This window comes from Pleurodeles waltl, chromosome 2_1 (genome assembly GCF_031143425.1).
Source record: "Pleurodeles waltl isolate 20211129_DDA chromosome 2_1, aPleWal1.hap1.20221129, whole genome shotgun sequence".
NCBI lineage: Eukaryota > Metazoa > Chordata > Amphibia > Caudata > Salamandridae > Pleurodeles > Pleurodeles waltl.
Window position 1 is genome coordinate 752,866,582 of NC_090438.1, and position 17,232 is coordinate 752,883,813.

At 45.6% G+C, this 17,232-nt stretch overlaps 1 protein-coding gene across 4 annotated transcripts in view; it reads left to right on the forward strand.

The window, feature by feature from the left end:
• Positions 1–17,232, forward strand: part of ACD (ACD shelterin complex subunit and telomerase recruitment factor) — a 501,602-nt gene that overhangs the window by 156,058 nt on the left and 328,312 nt on the right. For all 4 annotated transcript variants that reach the window (XM_069217682.1, XM_069217690.1, XM_069217698.1 and 1 more), the window contains exons 7-8: positions 10,948–10,992; positions 15,642–15,679. In XM_069217682.1, coding sequence (XP_069073783.1) covers positions 10,948–10,992; positions 15,642–15,679 — 83 coding nt within the window. The remainder of the gene's footprint in view (positions 1–10,947; positions 10,993–15,641; positions 15,680–17,232) is intronic.

The following is a 17,232-nucleotide window of genomic DNA, read 5'->3' on the forward strand; positions in this document are numbered from 1 at the left end:
AATCTCCAGTGGACGTGGAAGATCAGAAAAGCATGTTTCTGGCCAGAAATGGCATTGGTCCCGATCGACGTCGAGGACATCAATGTCTCTGACAAGGGCTGGTTCGACGTTGGAGAAATGCAGTTGCTCCCCATCGACACAACACCCATCAAGGGATTATACGCAGTTGTCTCATCGCAAGCGTACAATGTGGAGAAGTGCTTTGTGCAAGTTCGCCATCGACATGGCTTGGATGATAGACATCGAGAGCTAAACATCGACATAAGAGGTCACCGTCAAGGAGGGAGAGGAGAAGAATGTATTCTTAATATGATTCTTCACCTTCTCTTGTGATGTCCCCTCCCTCTCCATCACTTCCATTGTCACCACCTCCTCCATCAGCTTCACCTCCACCACCAGTGCTTCGTTCACGAACAGTGTCTCCTGCTTCACCATCTCCTCTGGTACCTAGAAGTACGCTAGCTCCCAGGACCACAGCAGCTCCCAGGACCCCAACGCGCTCATGATCCTGCCACACACCAGTCACACACCAGAGCGATCTGCTACCACGTCAAGGCATTACCATCACCATCATGGATCTTCTGCTAGATTAAGGTCACATTCTGATCGACGGCATACTGATCATTCCTCTTCTTCAATGAGAGACTATTTGCCACCTTTATCAGACACTCCTCAACCTTGTATCTCCTCAATAGAAGATGTAACCACTTTTCAAGAGGTGTTAGTCTGAGAGGCTGCCAAACTAAATATACCGATGTTAGTCCCAACACCGTCCACATCTTCGAAACGTTGTATTAGCGTTCATCCGCAAGGTTGTTGCTTTCCCTGGTTTCAGGTCTCCTCAAGCAGGCCTTCAACTTCTTTTTAACTCCAGCTGTTGCTAAGCCTACCACATCCAGGCTTCAAAAGAACTACCAGCCTTCGGATGAAGATCCCGTATTTTTACACGTGGATCCTCCACCCAACTTTGTTGTGATCTTGGCTGTGAAAAAGGTCCATTCCACCTCGCCATCATGCTCTTCATCTCCAGATAAGGAGTGTAGAAAATTGGATTCAGCAGGCCACAAAGTCTGCACCACAGCTGCCACTTTAGTGAAAGCAGCCAGTGCTACCGCCCTCGTGTGAAGATATGACATAGCCTGGGGTGAGCACGCCTTCCACACACACAGTCGACGAGATAGGGGGAAGACTGAAACCCCTGAACTGTGTAGATGAGCTGTGACCACTGACAACACCCAAGGGGCAACAGGTAAGGCCAAAGGGAAGCACAGTGAACTGAAAGTGCTTGTGGCCCACTGTGAACCGCAAGTAAAGTCTGTGGATTGGCAGGACGGGGATATGAAAATAAGCGTCCTGCAAGTCCAACGCTACCATCCAGTTTCCATCGGTCCAGGGCAGTTAAAACCGGATCCAGCGTGAGCATTTTCAACTTCTCCTTCCTGAGAAAAAGATTGGGGGACCGAAGGACTAGGATAGAGTGGAGGCCCTTGTCCTTTTTGGATACCACAAAGTAGCAGGAATAACAATCACAACCTACTTCTGGCACAGGGACCCTCACCAAGTCTCCCTTGGCCAAGAAGGCTTTAACCTCTTTGCATAGAAGTGCCAAATGATCCTTTATCATGCAATCATAGGATGGTGGCATGGATGGACGGGTAGTCTCGAAGGGGAGGGAGTAGCCCCTTCTGATGGGATGGTGTGCCAGTGGGACAGGTGATGCAAATTCCGTCTCCGACTGGCCCCTGGTGAGGAAGCGTCAGCCTAGGAAGGTTTGAAGGCTGCATCTGAGTGGAGTCGGGGGTGGGGGATGGGGGAAATAGCGTGGACTGGCTTGAGCGCCTGCTCCCTGATCCACACGGATGCTGGATCCCATGTCCCTGGCCACGAAGAGGCTAGGCAGCATGCGCAGCATGGAAGCTGGAGGGGAATGGACGTGGCTAGGTGCCTCTTCTATAGCCACAAAACGGATCAAAAGCAGACTGAGGGGGCAAAGTTCTCAGGGGTAGGGTGTTGAGTCAGGTGCGCCGGGTCAGTAGGCACAGGCCTAAGGCAGCAGGCTATTGTCCTGTTCACATGAGCCCCTATGCTGGTTTTAGACCAGGTGCAGCAGGACATCAGTGAGGGCTTCACCGAAGGGCAAAAGGGATCGGACCTGGAGGCCACTGGAAGCCACAGGTTGAAGCGCCTCAGTCAGAAGGTTAGTCCTGACAGCCAACCAAGGCAGCTCGAGGTCCAAGACCTCAGCCGCTCTCCATACCACCATACCTCCTCCGTAGCCACAGTAGGGAGAGAAAGCATGCCAGCATTAGGGGAGGTGCCAAACCACTGACTTCACCCAGTTCCCAAGCCCCGTTCATAGGGTCTTCAAGCTGGTGCTTTAAAGGGTCCAGTGACCCCCTCCATACTCTCACCGAACTCATACCCAAAAGAATAAGGGTCAGGATCCAACCTAGGGAGCAAGGTCCCTGCCGAAGTCTGAATCGACGTCGAGCGACTCCGGTCTGGCTCCGTGTCAAAGTTGGCAATAAGTATGAGATTGATGCCCAATGTGGGCCCAGGCGGCATCACTAGCATCAATGTAGGAACCGTCGTTGGGGAAGGTTGCAAAGGTACAATCGATGCCAGTTCGGAAACGGATCCCTGGTTTCCCTCTGTAGCGGGGATTGAAGCAATCGGCACGGAACCAGAGGGAGCCCCTACTCATCCTGCAGGGCCAGAAGGTGCTCTGACAGGGGCAGACTGTCCAAAGATGAGGCGCATGGACTCATAAAATTATTTCAATTGGGCAGGGGTGGCTCTGCCTCCCGGAAACTCGGTGAGGCATAGAGCAGACCCCATATTAGGCTCTGAGGACAGAGGCCTAGAGCACTGATGCTACTCTTTCCACATCATACGACTGACGGGGTGAAATCGAAAAATGCTTGTGCTTCTTCATCTTCTTTTATTCTTACCCGAGTGACCCATAGATTTTGAATGGGACGAAGACAAATGGTCAGGTCTCTACGAGCAGTCTGGGGACCTTCCTCTCGATCGAGACCGGGAGCGATGCAGAGCTGAGCGCTGGGCTGAGAGTAACTTTATGGACTGCTCCCTCAAAGGCTTCGGGTTCATGGCCCGGCAGTCAGCACGACTTTGGGTTCTGGTCGCACTCCAAACACCTCAGACACACGAGGTGCAGATCAGTCACTCGATGCACCAAGAAGTAAAAAAACGTCAATAAAAGTCGAAACGTGACTGTCGGGCAGCTCTCTTGGGATCTGCACATAAGCTGGTGCAGAAAGAAAAGAACTGATGCCAGCAAGTTGGGGGATGCCTATATACGACCCGTGACGTCACATTCAGCAACCACAATGCCAACGACGGACACATAGGGGGTCATTCTGAGAGACCGCCGGGGCCAGGGTCGGCGGGAGTACCGCCGACAGACCGGCGGTGCCCCGCAGGGCATTCTGACCGCGGCGGTTCGGCCGCGGTCAGATGCGGGAAACCGGCGGTCTCCCGCCGGTTTCCCGCTGCCCTGCAGAATCCTCCATGGCGGCGGAGCGCGCTCCGCCGCCATGGGGATTCTGACACCCCCTCCCGCCATGCTGTTCCTGGCGGGTCTCCCGCCAGGAACAGGATGGCGGTAGGGGGTGCCGCGGGGCCCCCGTAAGAGGGCCCCACAAAGTATTTCAGTGTCTGCTATGCAGACACTGAAATACGCGACGGGTGCCACTGCACCCGTCGCACCTTCCCACTACGCCGGCTCAATTCTGAGCCGGCGTCCTCGTGGGAAGGTTGATTTGCCCTGGGCTGGCGGGCGGCCTTTTGGCGGCCGCCCGCCAGCCCAGGGCAAATCCCAAAATACCCTCAGCGGTCTTTAGACCACGGAGCGGTATTTTGGTGGGGGAACTTCGGCGGGCGGCCTCCGCCGCCCGCCGAAGTTAGAATCACCCCCATAGTGTCACCTGATGGCGTGCAGGGGATACTGCTCGAAGAAAAATCTCCAGACCCACACTGACGCCTGGGGGAAATTTTATGGTAAGTAATCTGCAACTAGAAGTCTCTATTTAGATATTCGTCTTCATAGTATTCCTCATAATCTTTCTCCCGATATTTAACATTTAATTCAGAAAGGCTATGTGCTGTTCCAAAAGGCCCTTCGTCCTCAAACTCTTCCTCATCCTGTAAGTGTGCTGGTGGAAGAGGCCTAATTTTATTGGCAATTAGGAATTTGCAAATACAACCATAGCAGGATTAAGGGGCACAGAGATTTAAAGCCAGCAGAAATATGAGGTCCAGCAAAAGATGAAAGGCCCGGGGTGACCACCCAGAAAAGGTGGATTTCCTACAATTGCTTAGTATCAGGTGATATAAATGTGGAGTTCATGTTCCAACATATGGTGGCGGGAACAATCAATGCTCACACTGGATGGCTTTTGCCATGATTACTTCACCCAGTGAGGAACGGAATTGCAGTCACTCCCCCCACCCATTCAGGGATGTGTTCCCCAAGCAGGAATCCTCCACAGGATAGTTTGGGATGTTTCCTTTTTCGTACAGATAGCACAAATGTTTTGAGTCTGTTTTGTATTTTGTATTTCTGGATAAGTTGTGTGCACATTTCGGCTTTTGTTAATTATTTTGGTTGTAGGTGTAGCAGTTAGTATGCATGGTACGGGTGCTTAAATCTTGTGCTTTTGCATGAGAAAAATTCTCTGAGTGTCAAAATGTATGTGGTCTGTGAATTGGTGATAGACTTATCAGATGGTCCCCATTCTTTATCTGATTTGGTGATGAAAGTGTTACAGTGCAGACAAAAGACAAGCTGGATGTCAGCAGAAGAAGTGTTATCCAGCAGAGTTGATACAAATAGGAGTGCCTGGCCTGGTTGATTTAGAAAGAGCACTGTCACTGAGAGCCAGGGGGAGGAAAACAGAAAAATGGGGGGCAAGGGGACATCCTTGTGAGCACTAAAGAATTTACTAAAGCACAAAAAGCAAATGTGCCCAGTCTCAGTGAACCTAGGCAGAGAGTCGCTCACAGGGAATTACCTATTTTCTGGAAACCCTCATGTCCATGTTGTGTGTCGAGGATGGATAGAGCCAAAGGAATTCACAAAAAAATGAAAGTCACGGCCTCACACCCCCCTGGATGTCATGCGTCATTATTGGCCAACTACGTTCACCGAAGAACATTTTAGTGGTGAATGAGTTATTGCTCTCAAAAAGATTTTAGACATGAAAGCGGTTCAGAGAAGTCCGCCAATGTAAGCAGAGACAGAGTGCTCATGTGGGTCTCTGCTATACAAAGTTAGATAGGGCCCAACATTATTGATTCATGTGTATGGATTACTGGTAAATATTACCACTGGGTGAGTTTGTATTTGTGAGTATTAACATTTATCTGGGTGTGGGGGGTTCTGGATCTGTCTGTGTAATCCGACCAAGCACACACACAAATCTTGTGAAGGAAACTGAAAAATTACCCAAAAAATAGCTAAATGTTGTGCTTTTTTGGGGGAAAATATGAAAAAGTGCTGCAGGTGAAAGAGTCAGATTTTTTTTCCTGCAAATGGCATCAATGTAAGGTTTTCGGTGCTAAAATCACAATCTTCCCAGCTTTCAGGAAGAGGCAGTCTTAATTCCGAAAAACACATTTCTCTCCACAGTGTTGGCATTTTACTGGGAGATAGCCCGTTTTTCCTACTTTTTGAGCTTTGAACCTCCTTCCAGTTTGTGGTGGAGATGGGTGCGAAACCTAAGGTGGACCCCAGAAGGCTGTAAATTACTGAAAACTAGACAAAATTCAGAATTTAGCAGGGGATCAGTTGCGCAGATCCTTCAAGGCATTCCCAAATAAACTAAGGGCCTGTTTTAGATTTCGGCAGACGGGTTACTGTGTCACAATGGTGCCAGATAGCACATCCCACGGAATATAAACCCCATTATATTCTGTGGGATTTATATTTTTACATACAGGCTGCCCCAGGGAGTAACCTGTCCGCCGAAATCTAAATCAGGCCCTAAGGGTTCAAATAAAAAATTTAAAAATAAAAATTAATGGGAAAAACATCAATTTGTGACAATGTTTCATTTGTAACTTCTCATCACGTTGGCCAATTTTCAAAAGCCATATAGCACTGCATCTGCTAGACCCTTGTGGTTGCTGAGATGTATATGGTTTTTGGGTGTTCCAAGAACTCGCAGTGCCCAGAGCCAATAACTGAGCTGCACCTTGCAATGGTTTTTCATTGTGTCATATGGGAAAAACAAAAGAGTGAAAATTAGGTTTCAAGAAATCTGTTTCCAAAATGGGCACAAAATATGGAGTTTGGAAGAAGTGATTCTTTCCACATCTCTGAATTTGTGGGTACCTATACTGGCATGTGAATTAGAGTCCATTTCTTAAAATGCCTTTCTTACACAGTGGCTTACATTTGTAAGGCACACATGCACAGAAAAATTAAAGACAATAACACGTATTCTACTATTCTGTGTTCCCCTAAATCTCCTGATAAAAATGGTACCTCACTTGTGTGGGTAGGGCTAGTGCCCGCGACAGGAAAGGCCCAAAAACACAACATGGACACACCACTTTTTTCCATTGAAAACTGACCTTTCTTTTGCAGTGTGTCTAGCTGTGGATAGGCCAGTACCTAGGGAAACATAGCAAACCTGTACATTTTTTAAACTAGATTCCTAAGAGAAACCAGGGCGTGTGTCTTGTGTGGCTCCCGCCAGTGCTTCCTACCCAGAAGCCCTTGCAAAGGTCACACTTTGTTTGAAAAAAAAAAACATATTCTTCACATTTCTGTGATGGAAAGTTCTAGAATCTGCTAGGAGTAACTACTTTCCTACCACATACCATTCTCTCACGTTTCCCAAAAAATGGTACCTCACTTGTGTGGGTAGGGTTTGTACCCACGACTGGAACAGCACCAAGACGCAACATGGACATTTTTCCACTGAAAACTGACCAATTATTTGCAATATGCGTAGGTGTGGGTTTTGGGCCCTTAGCTCTGCCAACACCCAGAGAAACCTAGCAAACGATGTACATTTTTGAAAACTAGATACCCAGGGGAATCCGGGGTGGGTTGGCTTATGTGGCTCCCACCAGGTTTTCCCATCCAGAAGCCTTGCAAATCTCAAACATTGCCTTATAATGTGCACTTCCCATGCATTCTATACTTTAGAATTCTGGAATCAGCAGAAATCTACAAAATACCTTCCACCTAGCATTCTCCCACTTATCCCAATAAAAATACGCCCTACTTATGTGGCTGAGGCTAGTGCCCGCAACAGGAACAGATCAAACCAGGGTCAATGAGTGTCCCTTTGTGAGGGCTCCCATTGATGGAAGCAAACCTTACCCCAGAAGTAGATTCCCCACCATATACATAACCTTGTTCCCAGGTGAGTCTAGTGTTACCACCCAGCCTGAGTCACAGTCCACTCAAAAAGGACCAAAAATATCTGCCCTCAAGGGGGAGGATGGAATACAAAAACAATATGGCTCCAAAGGATAGCAACCTTTGCTCAAGGGATTGCAGCCATCACCCCCCGGAGGGTAGAGCAGCCTAAAAATGCCCAATCTGCCTTTTGTGGGGCGTGGAGGGGGGGGACTAAAAAAAAATATGGACCCTAAGGGGTCACTCCCCTTCAAAAACAAAATCTCTGGTGTCTAGAGAGCTTATCTCAAGATGTCTAATCTCCTTAAAAATGTCCGAGCTGCCTTCCGGGGAGTAGAGATGCATAATACAAAAAATATATATAAAGCCCCTAAGGGGAGCGACCCTTGCCCAAGGGGTCAATTCCCATAATCATCACAAATAAAGTCACTGGCGTCTATTGGGTTTCAACCCAGCCCCTCCGCGCATGGGGGCCAGACTAGTCGGAAAAAACGGCCTAGCTAGCCCCCAAGAGGGGCCAAAACAAAGATAAAGTATTATCCCCCATGGGGAGCGACCCGTGAGTAAGGGGCCCCACCCACAATTGTGGAGGAGGAATCCATTACAGACAGAGGAAAAGGAAAAACGATTTCCTTCCCACGTGTCTGTATGGCCATTAAATCCCTTTCTTTCTCCTTTTACTTCTTTCTTTTTGCCTGCTTTCTCTCCTAGATCTGGGATTTTGAAGCCTTTCTGTGTCTCTCACCTATTCACCTTAGTGATACGATGTGTCTCCCTCACCATTTGATCTCACATACCTCTCTTTCAGATCTCTGCCTGTGAATTCGTTTTATTTCTGATCTCTTACACTTGTGCCTCTGAAGTCTCTCTCCCTCTTCTGCGTATTTGAACTCTCCCCCTTTGACCCTGTTGTGTCTAAATTTTGTTTCCATTATGTGTTACTTGAGAATCTGCCTCACTCCTGTGACTTAGCTCCCTCTCCCTTCTCTATCTGATCTCTGTACCACACCTAGATTCCTCTGTTTGTCCTGCTCTGTACTTCCTTTTTTATCTCCCTACCAGCTGGATAATAAATAATTTCCCTGGCAGTAAAGGAGTTTCAAAAAAGCTGGAGCAGAGACAAGTGGTGACTTTTTCTAACCTTCCTCATTTCCTCCTTCACCCCGATCTTCTGCCTTCTTTCTAGTGAATTTGGGGAATAGGAGTTACTAGGCAACCTTATGCTTTACTCTGCCCTATCTCTGCCATTTTTTATTTTTTTACTTCCTCTCAGTCCCCCTGTTTTCTTTGTGCATGTGCGGGGTGAAGAAGCCTTGGCACACTTCTGTATCTCTATACCTATGTATCTTCTGTATCTATATATATCATCCACATTGGACAAACCAAAACAACCGAGTTGTTGGGACACTAACCAATCATAATGAAAGCATGTCTGATTAGGAGCTAAAATAACAGCATTGCGCTATTTAAACAATAGGATGTTTTTCAGTGTAGTTCACTTTTTAGACTCGCTGCATAATTCTGATTAATATAGGACTGTGTTATCTTGGAAACCATGAAAAAGTGGGCATGTGCATGTAATGCAGTGAATCGAGCTTAGAGAGTTAAACTTGAGTAAAGCAAGAGCATGCACTGATGCAACAGCACATTGGCATAATACACTGTTTAATGGCATCCCAAGGTGAAATATTTGAACCCTCATGGGTTCTTTATTCACATAATGACACGTAAAATTCATAATGTGTTTATATCTGAGTGCTCTGAAACACAGTGCCTAAAACGTAAATCCACTTGGTCTCAAAATATTGCTTTGTGGTAAATCTATTGGAATTCAAAGTGGCTAGTATTGAATAATACATGGAATGGTTTCTGCTAGAGAACCTCTTTGATTCATTAAACTGGCAGCTGTTCATTTTTATGTCATGCCAACTAGACATCGTGTGCACTGTCTGTTGTGAGGCATGTTGTGGCTTACTAAGTACATCGAGACCCTTCAAGCCCTCCCATTGGTTACCATTGGTTGGTTTTCCTGTTACTCTCATTTGCCTGCTTCTTATTTCTGCTAATCTTAAACATCTTGTGGGTGTAGCTACAATGGAGCATTCCCTCTCTACCATTGCTTTTGTTGGCTGGTACCTCTGCTTCCACTGTTTACTTTACAGGCATGACTTTTTTCTTTTCTGTTCAGCACTCCATGAGCGTGCATACGTTTGTGAAGTGTCGAGCTTGAATGCGTCTCTCACTCTGCACTCCGTGTTGCTGTCTGTCGCCCGGGTGCTGCTTTCCACCCCCTCTCTGTTACATTCCAGGCCCAGCCCGTCCTTCAGGGCGGAGGGGCCACACCCCCCGTCCCCCACCTTTTGCCCCTCATGAAGAGTGCCGGTCAGGCTGAACAAAGGTCAGCCTGACAGACACTCTTCATGTTCAGGTCAGGCAGCCAGAAGCAGACATGCGTGATTTGTGCAGACTCCTTTGCTGGGCTGAAGAGGTCACAGTGCCTGTGGGCGTGACCTCCTCGGCTCAGCAAAGGTGCCTTGAGGCCTCCCCGGGTGACGAGGGAAGCACCACCCATTGACTTCGATCTGGGCGCTTCAGGATTAAGCCCTAAAGCACCCAGGGCGAGTGTCAATCAGTGACACCCCGTCATAGAGTGGGGTGAGGTCAGCAGTCTCACTGACCCCATCCCACTCTGACGAAGTTGGGACTGCTGCCTTCCAGGGAAGGCAGCAGTCCCAACCCTCCTGGGACCTCCGAGGCTGAATGTGTGTGTGTGTGTGATCTTTTTAAATGAATGTTTGGTGCATGCGTGCATGTTTGAATGTTGATGAGTGTTGTTAATGGATGTGCGTGCGAGTGTGTGAAAGAATTCCCGCCCGCCCCCCTCCCTCCTAAAACTGACGGCCGCCACTATTACACTCAATGGTGTACTTCTTCTGGTTGCCCTCGCACTCTCTGTGTTGCTCCACTCTACTCACGCTCTCTGTGTTGCTTTCCCGTACCTCCTGTCCTCCCCGTGTTGATCTGGCTTCCTCCTGCCATCCCTAAGTTGCTTTACTTTCCCCACGCACTCCCTCATGTTGCTTTGGCTTTCCACACTCCCTGTGTTGCTTTCACCCCCACCGTGCTTCCGTTCCCAACCTACCCGGTTTGAATTAAAAAAAAGACGCTTTACGCATTTTATTTTCTGTTTAGTTACCAACCCAACTCCAATCAGCAACTACAAAGTAAAACAGGGCGTGTGTAGTTTAGGAGGCGTGCACGCGCAAGGGTCTTGTGCTTACAAAATCACACAATGGTCATGTCAAAGTATTTTTTTTTATTTTTAACCATTAGCCATGCTGTCCAGCATCAGAGGTTCTGTGCAGAATGGCTCAAAACCATTGACAAAACTGGTTTATTTTAAATCCAACGAAACAGTGATTTCTCTGAAATACCTAGGTAGCACTTCAAACTTTGATCCAATATTTTTTTATGCAAATTGTTTTGAATGCTTTTTTGCTGCTTAAAACGTGTTTGGGTCAGCCGTCCAATACCTTGTACTGCTTTACTTTTAGCAATGAAGTCCCTGTGGTGAAGTGGAAGATAAAGGAGCATTGGCAGTAAGTACTGGGCGGATTTTAAGCTAAATACTTAGTTTCTCATTGCATAGTCTGCCTTTCACTTTAAATTTACGTTTACGTTTATTGCATTATTTGCACAGTTTACTGTTTGGTTGTACTATATGACATTTTTGAAAGTGAATACTGCAATGATGGTAAAGTGTGGAAATAATTTGTTTCTTTCTGTAACTTTTTCTAAGAATGCAATTGAGTATTCTTCTCAGGTATACATTTTTGTGCTCATAAAAGCTCTTCTTTGAGGCTACACCTAATACATATATTATTAGTTCTTTTAGGTCATTCTTGTTTTATTATCCATTTAATAGGCATCCATGTCAGCAGAGTGCAGATGTTCTTGTGTAGATTTGCTTTCTGAGTGCAAAATATACACAATCTCCACTTCCAAAAGGGGTCATGCATACTTCGAAAATGGCGATTTTATATTAAAGTCTATGCATGTTTTCTATGCTTCCAACATTTGCATCCAGGGTACGCTGATATTTCTCAGATTTTTCAGCTATTTTTTCAGTTTTTGTCCCTTCTGAAGGTTTCAGGATTCAAACTCTGCTGCACTCGCTGTAGCAGACTGTCTGTAACTTACTTGCAGTCACTTTGCTCAGAGGCAATGATATTGAGCCCTTAGGCACCGTAGGTATATTAGAGGGAAGGAGGGCATGCATGTTGTTGTCAATCTAGAAGTTGCACTGGAAGTTCAAATCCAAATCCAAATTGCATTTGCTTCCCATGTGCTGTTCCCCCTTGATTAAGGAGTCACCAAGCCAAAGGTGGAGCTTGAAATCTGATCCCTGTTTTGCAGAAAATGAAGCCAGTCACAACTATTTTTCCTCTATAACCCTCTTAGGAACAAGTGTGGGACTTCCTGGAAGCCACAATGGATAGTTTCAATCTTGGCTGAAATCATCTGTAAACCCTCCGTAGTCATTACTGTTCTTTTAGTGCCACCACTGCTGGTCAGACTTGTGGCATTGCTGCTGTCTGTCACCTGAGTCCATTCTTTTCTTCACTTTACACCAGTGTCTACATCCTCAGTGCCCCCTTCTACTCAGAGGCCACCAAAATCACTTTGGCGTCCTGCAAGGCTCCTCTCGGAGCCCCACTCTCTTCAACCTCTACATGGCCACACTAGCAACCATCACCAGACACCACAAACTCAACATCAGCTCATACGCCGAAGACACACAGCTAATCATCTCCCTCACCAATGACCCGCACACAGCCAAAGCCAACCTCCACAACGGAATGAAGGCAGTCACCCCCTGGTTGAAGGATAGCTGCCTCAAGCTAAATCCCGACAAAACAGAAGTCCTTGCCATCGGCAACAACCCCTCCGCCTGGGAAGATTCGTGGTAGCCCACTGCCCTCGGAAGCACTCCGCCCCTTACCGACCACGCCCGCAACCTCGGCTTCATCCTGGACCCAGCTCTATCAATGAACCATCAAGTCAGAGCAGTCTCCTCCGCCTGCTTCCACACCATGCGTATGCTCCGGAAGATCTTCAAATGAATCCCAACCGAATCCAGAAGAACAGTCACCCAGCCCTCGTCAGCAGCTGCCTAGACCACGGCAACACACTGTACGCCGGAACCACCACCAAGGTATGGAAAAGACTGCAATGCATCCAGAACGCCTCCGCCCGACTCATCAAGAACGCCCCCAGACACAGCCACACCTGCGCCCTACTGAGAGACCCACACTGGCTTCCAATAGACAAGAGAATAACATTCAAGCTTCTCACGCACGCCTACAAAGCCCTTCACAACACCGGACCAGAAAACCTTAACTGCAGACTCCACTTCTACATGCCCACCAGACAGCTCTGCTCTGCCGACCTCGCCTTCGCTGCCATCCCATGCATCTGGAAGACCACAGCCGGAGGAAGATCCTTCTTAAACCACGCCACCAAGACCTGGAACTCCCTCCCCATACACCTCGGAAGATCTCCCACTCTATCGCAATTCAGAAAAGACCTCAAAACCTGGCTCTTCGACTGACCCCCAACTGATCATCAATGACTGTTCCCTTGCTGCCCCACCCCCCAGCGCCTTGAGACCCTAGAGGGTGACTATTTGCGCTCTATAAATCCACTGATTGATTGATTGAGCTTATGAGCTGAAAACGTTTAGGTCCCTCACTTAAAATCTGGTTGTTATATGAGTGCCTAGAATAATGGAAAGCGCAGATATGATTTACTGTGCTTCCGTCATTAGCCGTTAAAGGAACACAAACTTTCACCTAACTTTTCAAATTCAGAATGCTGTTACTTAGTTGTTTTATTTAGCCAGTCTAGCTTACCAGTGGACTCATCGTCTGTCTTCTTGTTTAGCATTTGGCAGCTTAAAAAAGGCATTTCTAGAGAGAAATCTTTTTCTTTAAAGATCAAAGCAACTTGGATACACTTGAAAACTATTTTGCTAATTTTTCCACCTACCCATCATGGGTCCTAGCAGGTTTGGTGTTTATGCCACAAGACTTTGAATCATTTGTCTCCAGTAATGCTAAACTGACAACTGTGAAAACATCCATCTTAGTAGCTATCATGATTGTTTATTGAGTTAGTGAGATTCAGACAGTTTTGTAGGCAGCGCCATTTACAGTTTGCAGTAAGAAGAAAGAAGGGGTTTTAAATACTTATTTTCTGTTCTACATTTTTTTTAATGTTCACATATACCATAAAATTGGTCTTCCAACTTTCTTTTATAGTCCTCTGGGGGAGGAGGTCGGGGGGGGGGCGGATATACCATTATGGATAACTCTGAGCTAGGACTTTTGTGACTTTCAAGACCGTTCAGGTGTTCAAACCCTAATTAAAAATGGTTATTAATGTTTAAATTGGCTAAATATATTTAAAATGAGCTATGCTGATCCTTTGCTGTCCTTTCCGAATGGGGGAGGCTCCAGTGAAGCACTGAGGCTATACCTATGTGACAATCGGTGACCCCAAACCATGATGCACTTTATACTCCTCTAGAGGTTTTATAACCCAGCAGGCAGTAAGTGCTTGGGTCTGATGTGTAGATCTATTTTGCTTAAAACCTTGCAATTCACAAAATCATAGGGTTTGAAACAGCAAATGTTGCCATATACTAAACCAGTTGTGCAAATCTGAAAGCATTTCTGATTTGGAATATGGGGTTTGGACCCATACCGAATCGAAATTAGGAGTGTGCTTGAAAGTGGAGTCCCCTACTAAATATGATTCTGAGTGGTATTGCAAACACAGTTGTGGTCTGTTAAAGTAGCACACATTGATTTAAGGAACAGTCATATTTTTTTTTAAATAACGTTTCCTATTTGGGAATGCACAGGAACTTGGATGGTGGTAAAAAGGTTGTAAAAAGTCATGTACAGTTTGTGACCACGTTTTGCAATGTGGCTCACTACATCATGCATTTAGTTCTTCTGCAACGTTGTGAGAAATTTGGAAATGGCAGAGCTCCTTTTTAATTTTGCAGATGGTTTTGTCTCCTTAGACTTGCTCTGCATGGGTGTTTTAATTCTGAGCATCAAATTGATTATTGATGTTATTAAATATTAATTTATATTTCAGTAACTTGTATATTGCTTTTCTTTTAATTTGTGGAATTATTTAATTTAATCTACGTTTTTATGATTTTTTTTAACAAGATAAATATATTATTGATTGATTGTCTAGTGCGTTTTAGTCTTCTCTTTTGAAATGTATTGCTGTACTTTGCTGTATTTTGTTTTTTCAGCCCCTTGAGATATTTCTTTAGCCTGCACTTCTGATCCTCTGAACATCCAATGATGCCTACTTTTGCTAAACTATACTGAGAAACATATAAGCTAGGATACCTCTTTTAATGTATCTGTGCCCCATCCTCTCGCTCATAGGTCCTTCATGTTTGAATATTTGAAGGAAATATGTTTTGACATAAGAGTAAGAAGAATTTAGCAATCGTGGAAACCATAGCAATTTTACTTCTAAGATCCTCCCCCTTCACTGAAATTCTGCATGCTCAACTCTTGATTGATATCAAAGTATGTATCCCATTGTGTCAAGCAAAGCAAAAAGGAGTGGAGAGCCTGAGTTTTGGGATGTTTGAGGAGCACCTGTACATTGGGTTGATCATGATTTTGACAAATTGTTGGAGCTGTTGTATTAGCTTGTGTTCAGGGACAGGCATCCTTTGTGACAGGCTAATGTCTAAGGGACATGCATCCTTTGTCACAAGCGAATGTTTAAGGGACAGGCATCCTTTGTGACAGGCTAAGGTTTAAGGGGCAGGCATTCTTTGTGATAGACAAAATGAGGCCCAGGACAAAGATTGTTGAATTTGCTCATTTTAGAATACAAGGTAACAAAAGTGTACAAAAATGTATGGATGGTGCAAGTTGTGAGTCGTATTAATCCTTAGGCAATTGCGAGCTTGGTGTTAGTCATGAGATACAGAGGTGAAGCGATGTAGTAAAATAATCTTTCATATCAATGGCCCAGTACAGAGTTTGAGAGGAAGGACCTACAGCTTTTATGTTTTCTCTTATGGATAACTTTATTTCAGATCTGCTTAATATCGCTCTTGGTATTCTTAAGATGCTTACGTGTTTTGTCATTAACTCACATAATTAACCATTTGTCACCTGTGTTTCCCTGTTTCTGGTTGCTACAGGAAATACAGAAAAGAAACTGAAATGCAAGACACCCCAGGTAGAGTGACATTTGGGACACCAACAACTGTTATGGTTCTATATTTTAGCATTAAGTATTGCTGGATTTATCTTAATCATTAGTTGTTTGTCCATTTCATCGTATCCCACTTGATCCCTGTGTGTTTTTTCTTCTGCCTTCTATTCTTTATTTCTCCTTTTCCTCTTTTTATTACCTGCTCCAGTCTTGATGAATATGCTTTGACCTGCAAGACACTGAGTTTGTAAGTGACATCATCCCATTGATGATACCTTTTTAGCTTTGATATTCCGCAGAGGAACATCTCATTGGATCCCCTCCCACCTGCTCTGAACGGGTATAGTTGAACTTTCTCCATAGTATAATTTTCAGCAGATGCAAAAATTGAGGTATAATCACTTGAAGGTAATGCTGTTTTTCCTTGCCGTCAGAAGATGAGCTCTACCTATACTGATCATTGCACTCAATATTTTAAAGTGTAGTGTGTCTAGTAATCAGAGTCACTCCAATTCCTATATATGCGTCCAGCCATTCAGGGCACAATCTGGTCTTTGAGTGGTGGTCACATATTTTGTGATGCAAAATCAGGCTATGGCTTCACAGGTATGGTCCTAATCTTGGAATTTGGAGCATAATTTGGGGGTGATCTTGCCCTCCTAATGAATTTGATGTATCAGATGTTTGCCGTTGGCCAAAACATCGACCCACCATTATATCTCAGCATCTCTAGCTTCTTTGGACTTGATTCTCAAATATTGTCAGTGATACACTCTGGGTGCCCCAGAAGCTCAGATCGGATATTAGAACACTGAGGCACATAGCCAGGCACTAATCACCCAGCTATCAAATAGTGTGTGAAGCAATTGGGTGATTCAACTCAGGGATCATCTTGTGGGGTGTTAGAAATTAGGTTTCTGGTTGGCAGAGGTGTGCACCTTGTCCAAACAAAAACCACAATCCTAGTAAGGGTAATTCGGATACACACTAAAAGCTAACCTGAGCTCACCCTATGGTAGCTTGGCACAGAGCAGTCGGGCTTAACTTAAGAGGTGATGCGTAAAGTATTTGTGCAACATTGCAAACAGTAAAATAGTGAAAAATATCACTCAAAAATGATCCACTAGGTTAGGGAAATAAAGGTTAATTTAATAAATTAATACAACAAGACCAAACTGACAACATTCCAATAAGTAGATCATGAGATATGCAGTTTTGAAGATTTAGGTGAAAATAGTGCATAGAAGCACAGAGTGCCACATGTTGTTCTCTTTTAGCGCTGGACTGGGGCAAAGTCACAAGTTCAGGCCGACCGTGATGGAGCACAGACTGGGTACAGGGACCTGCCTGGGCCCCCGAACACAGTAGCTTAAATCTCGGTGCATGGGATGCGCAGAATTGCTTTGTGAGGCTTGGAGTCTTCCAGCGTCGTCCGAGAAGCTGTGCAGTGAGACTTTGCGGAGCTTGGCATCGCTTCGCCATGGTTCTGATGAGGACCACAGAGGACAAAGCATCTTAGGCCTACTCCCAAGCATCCAGGACTGGGGGGGCACCACATGTCATGGCAGAGTCCAGGA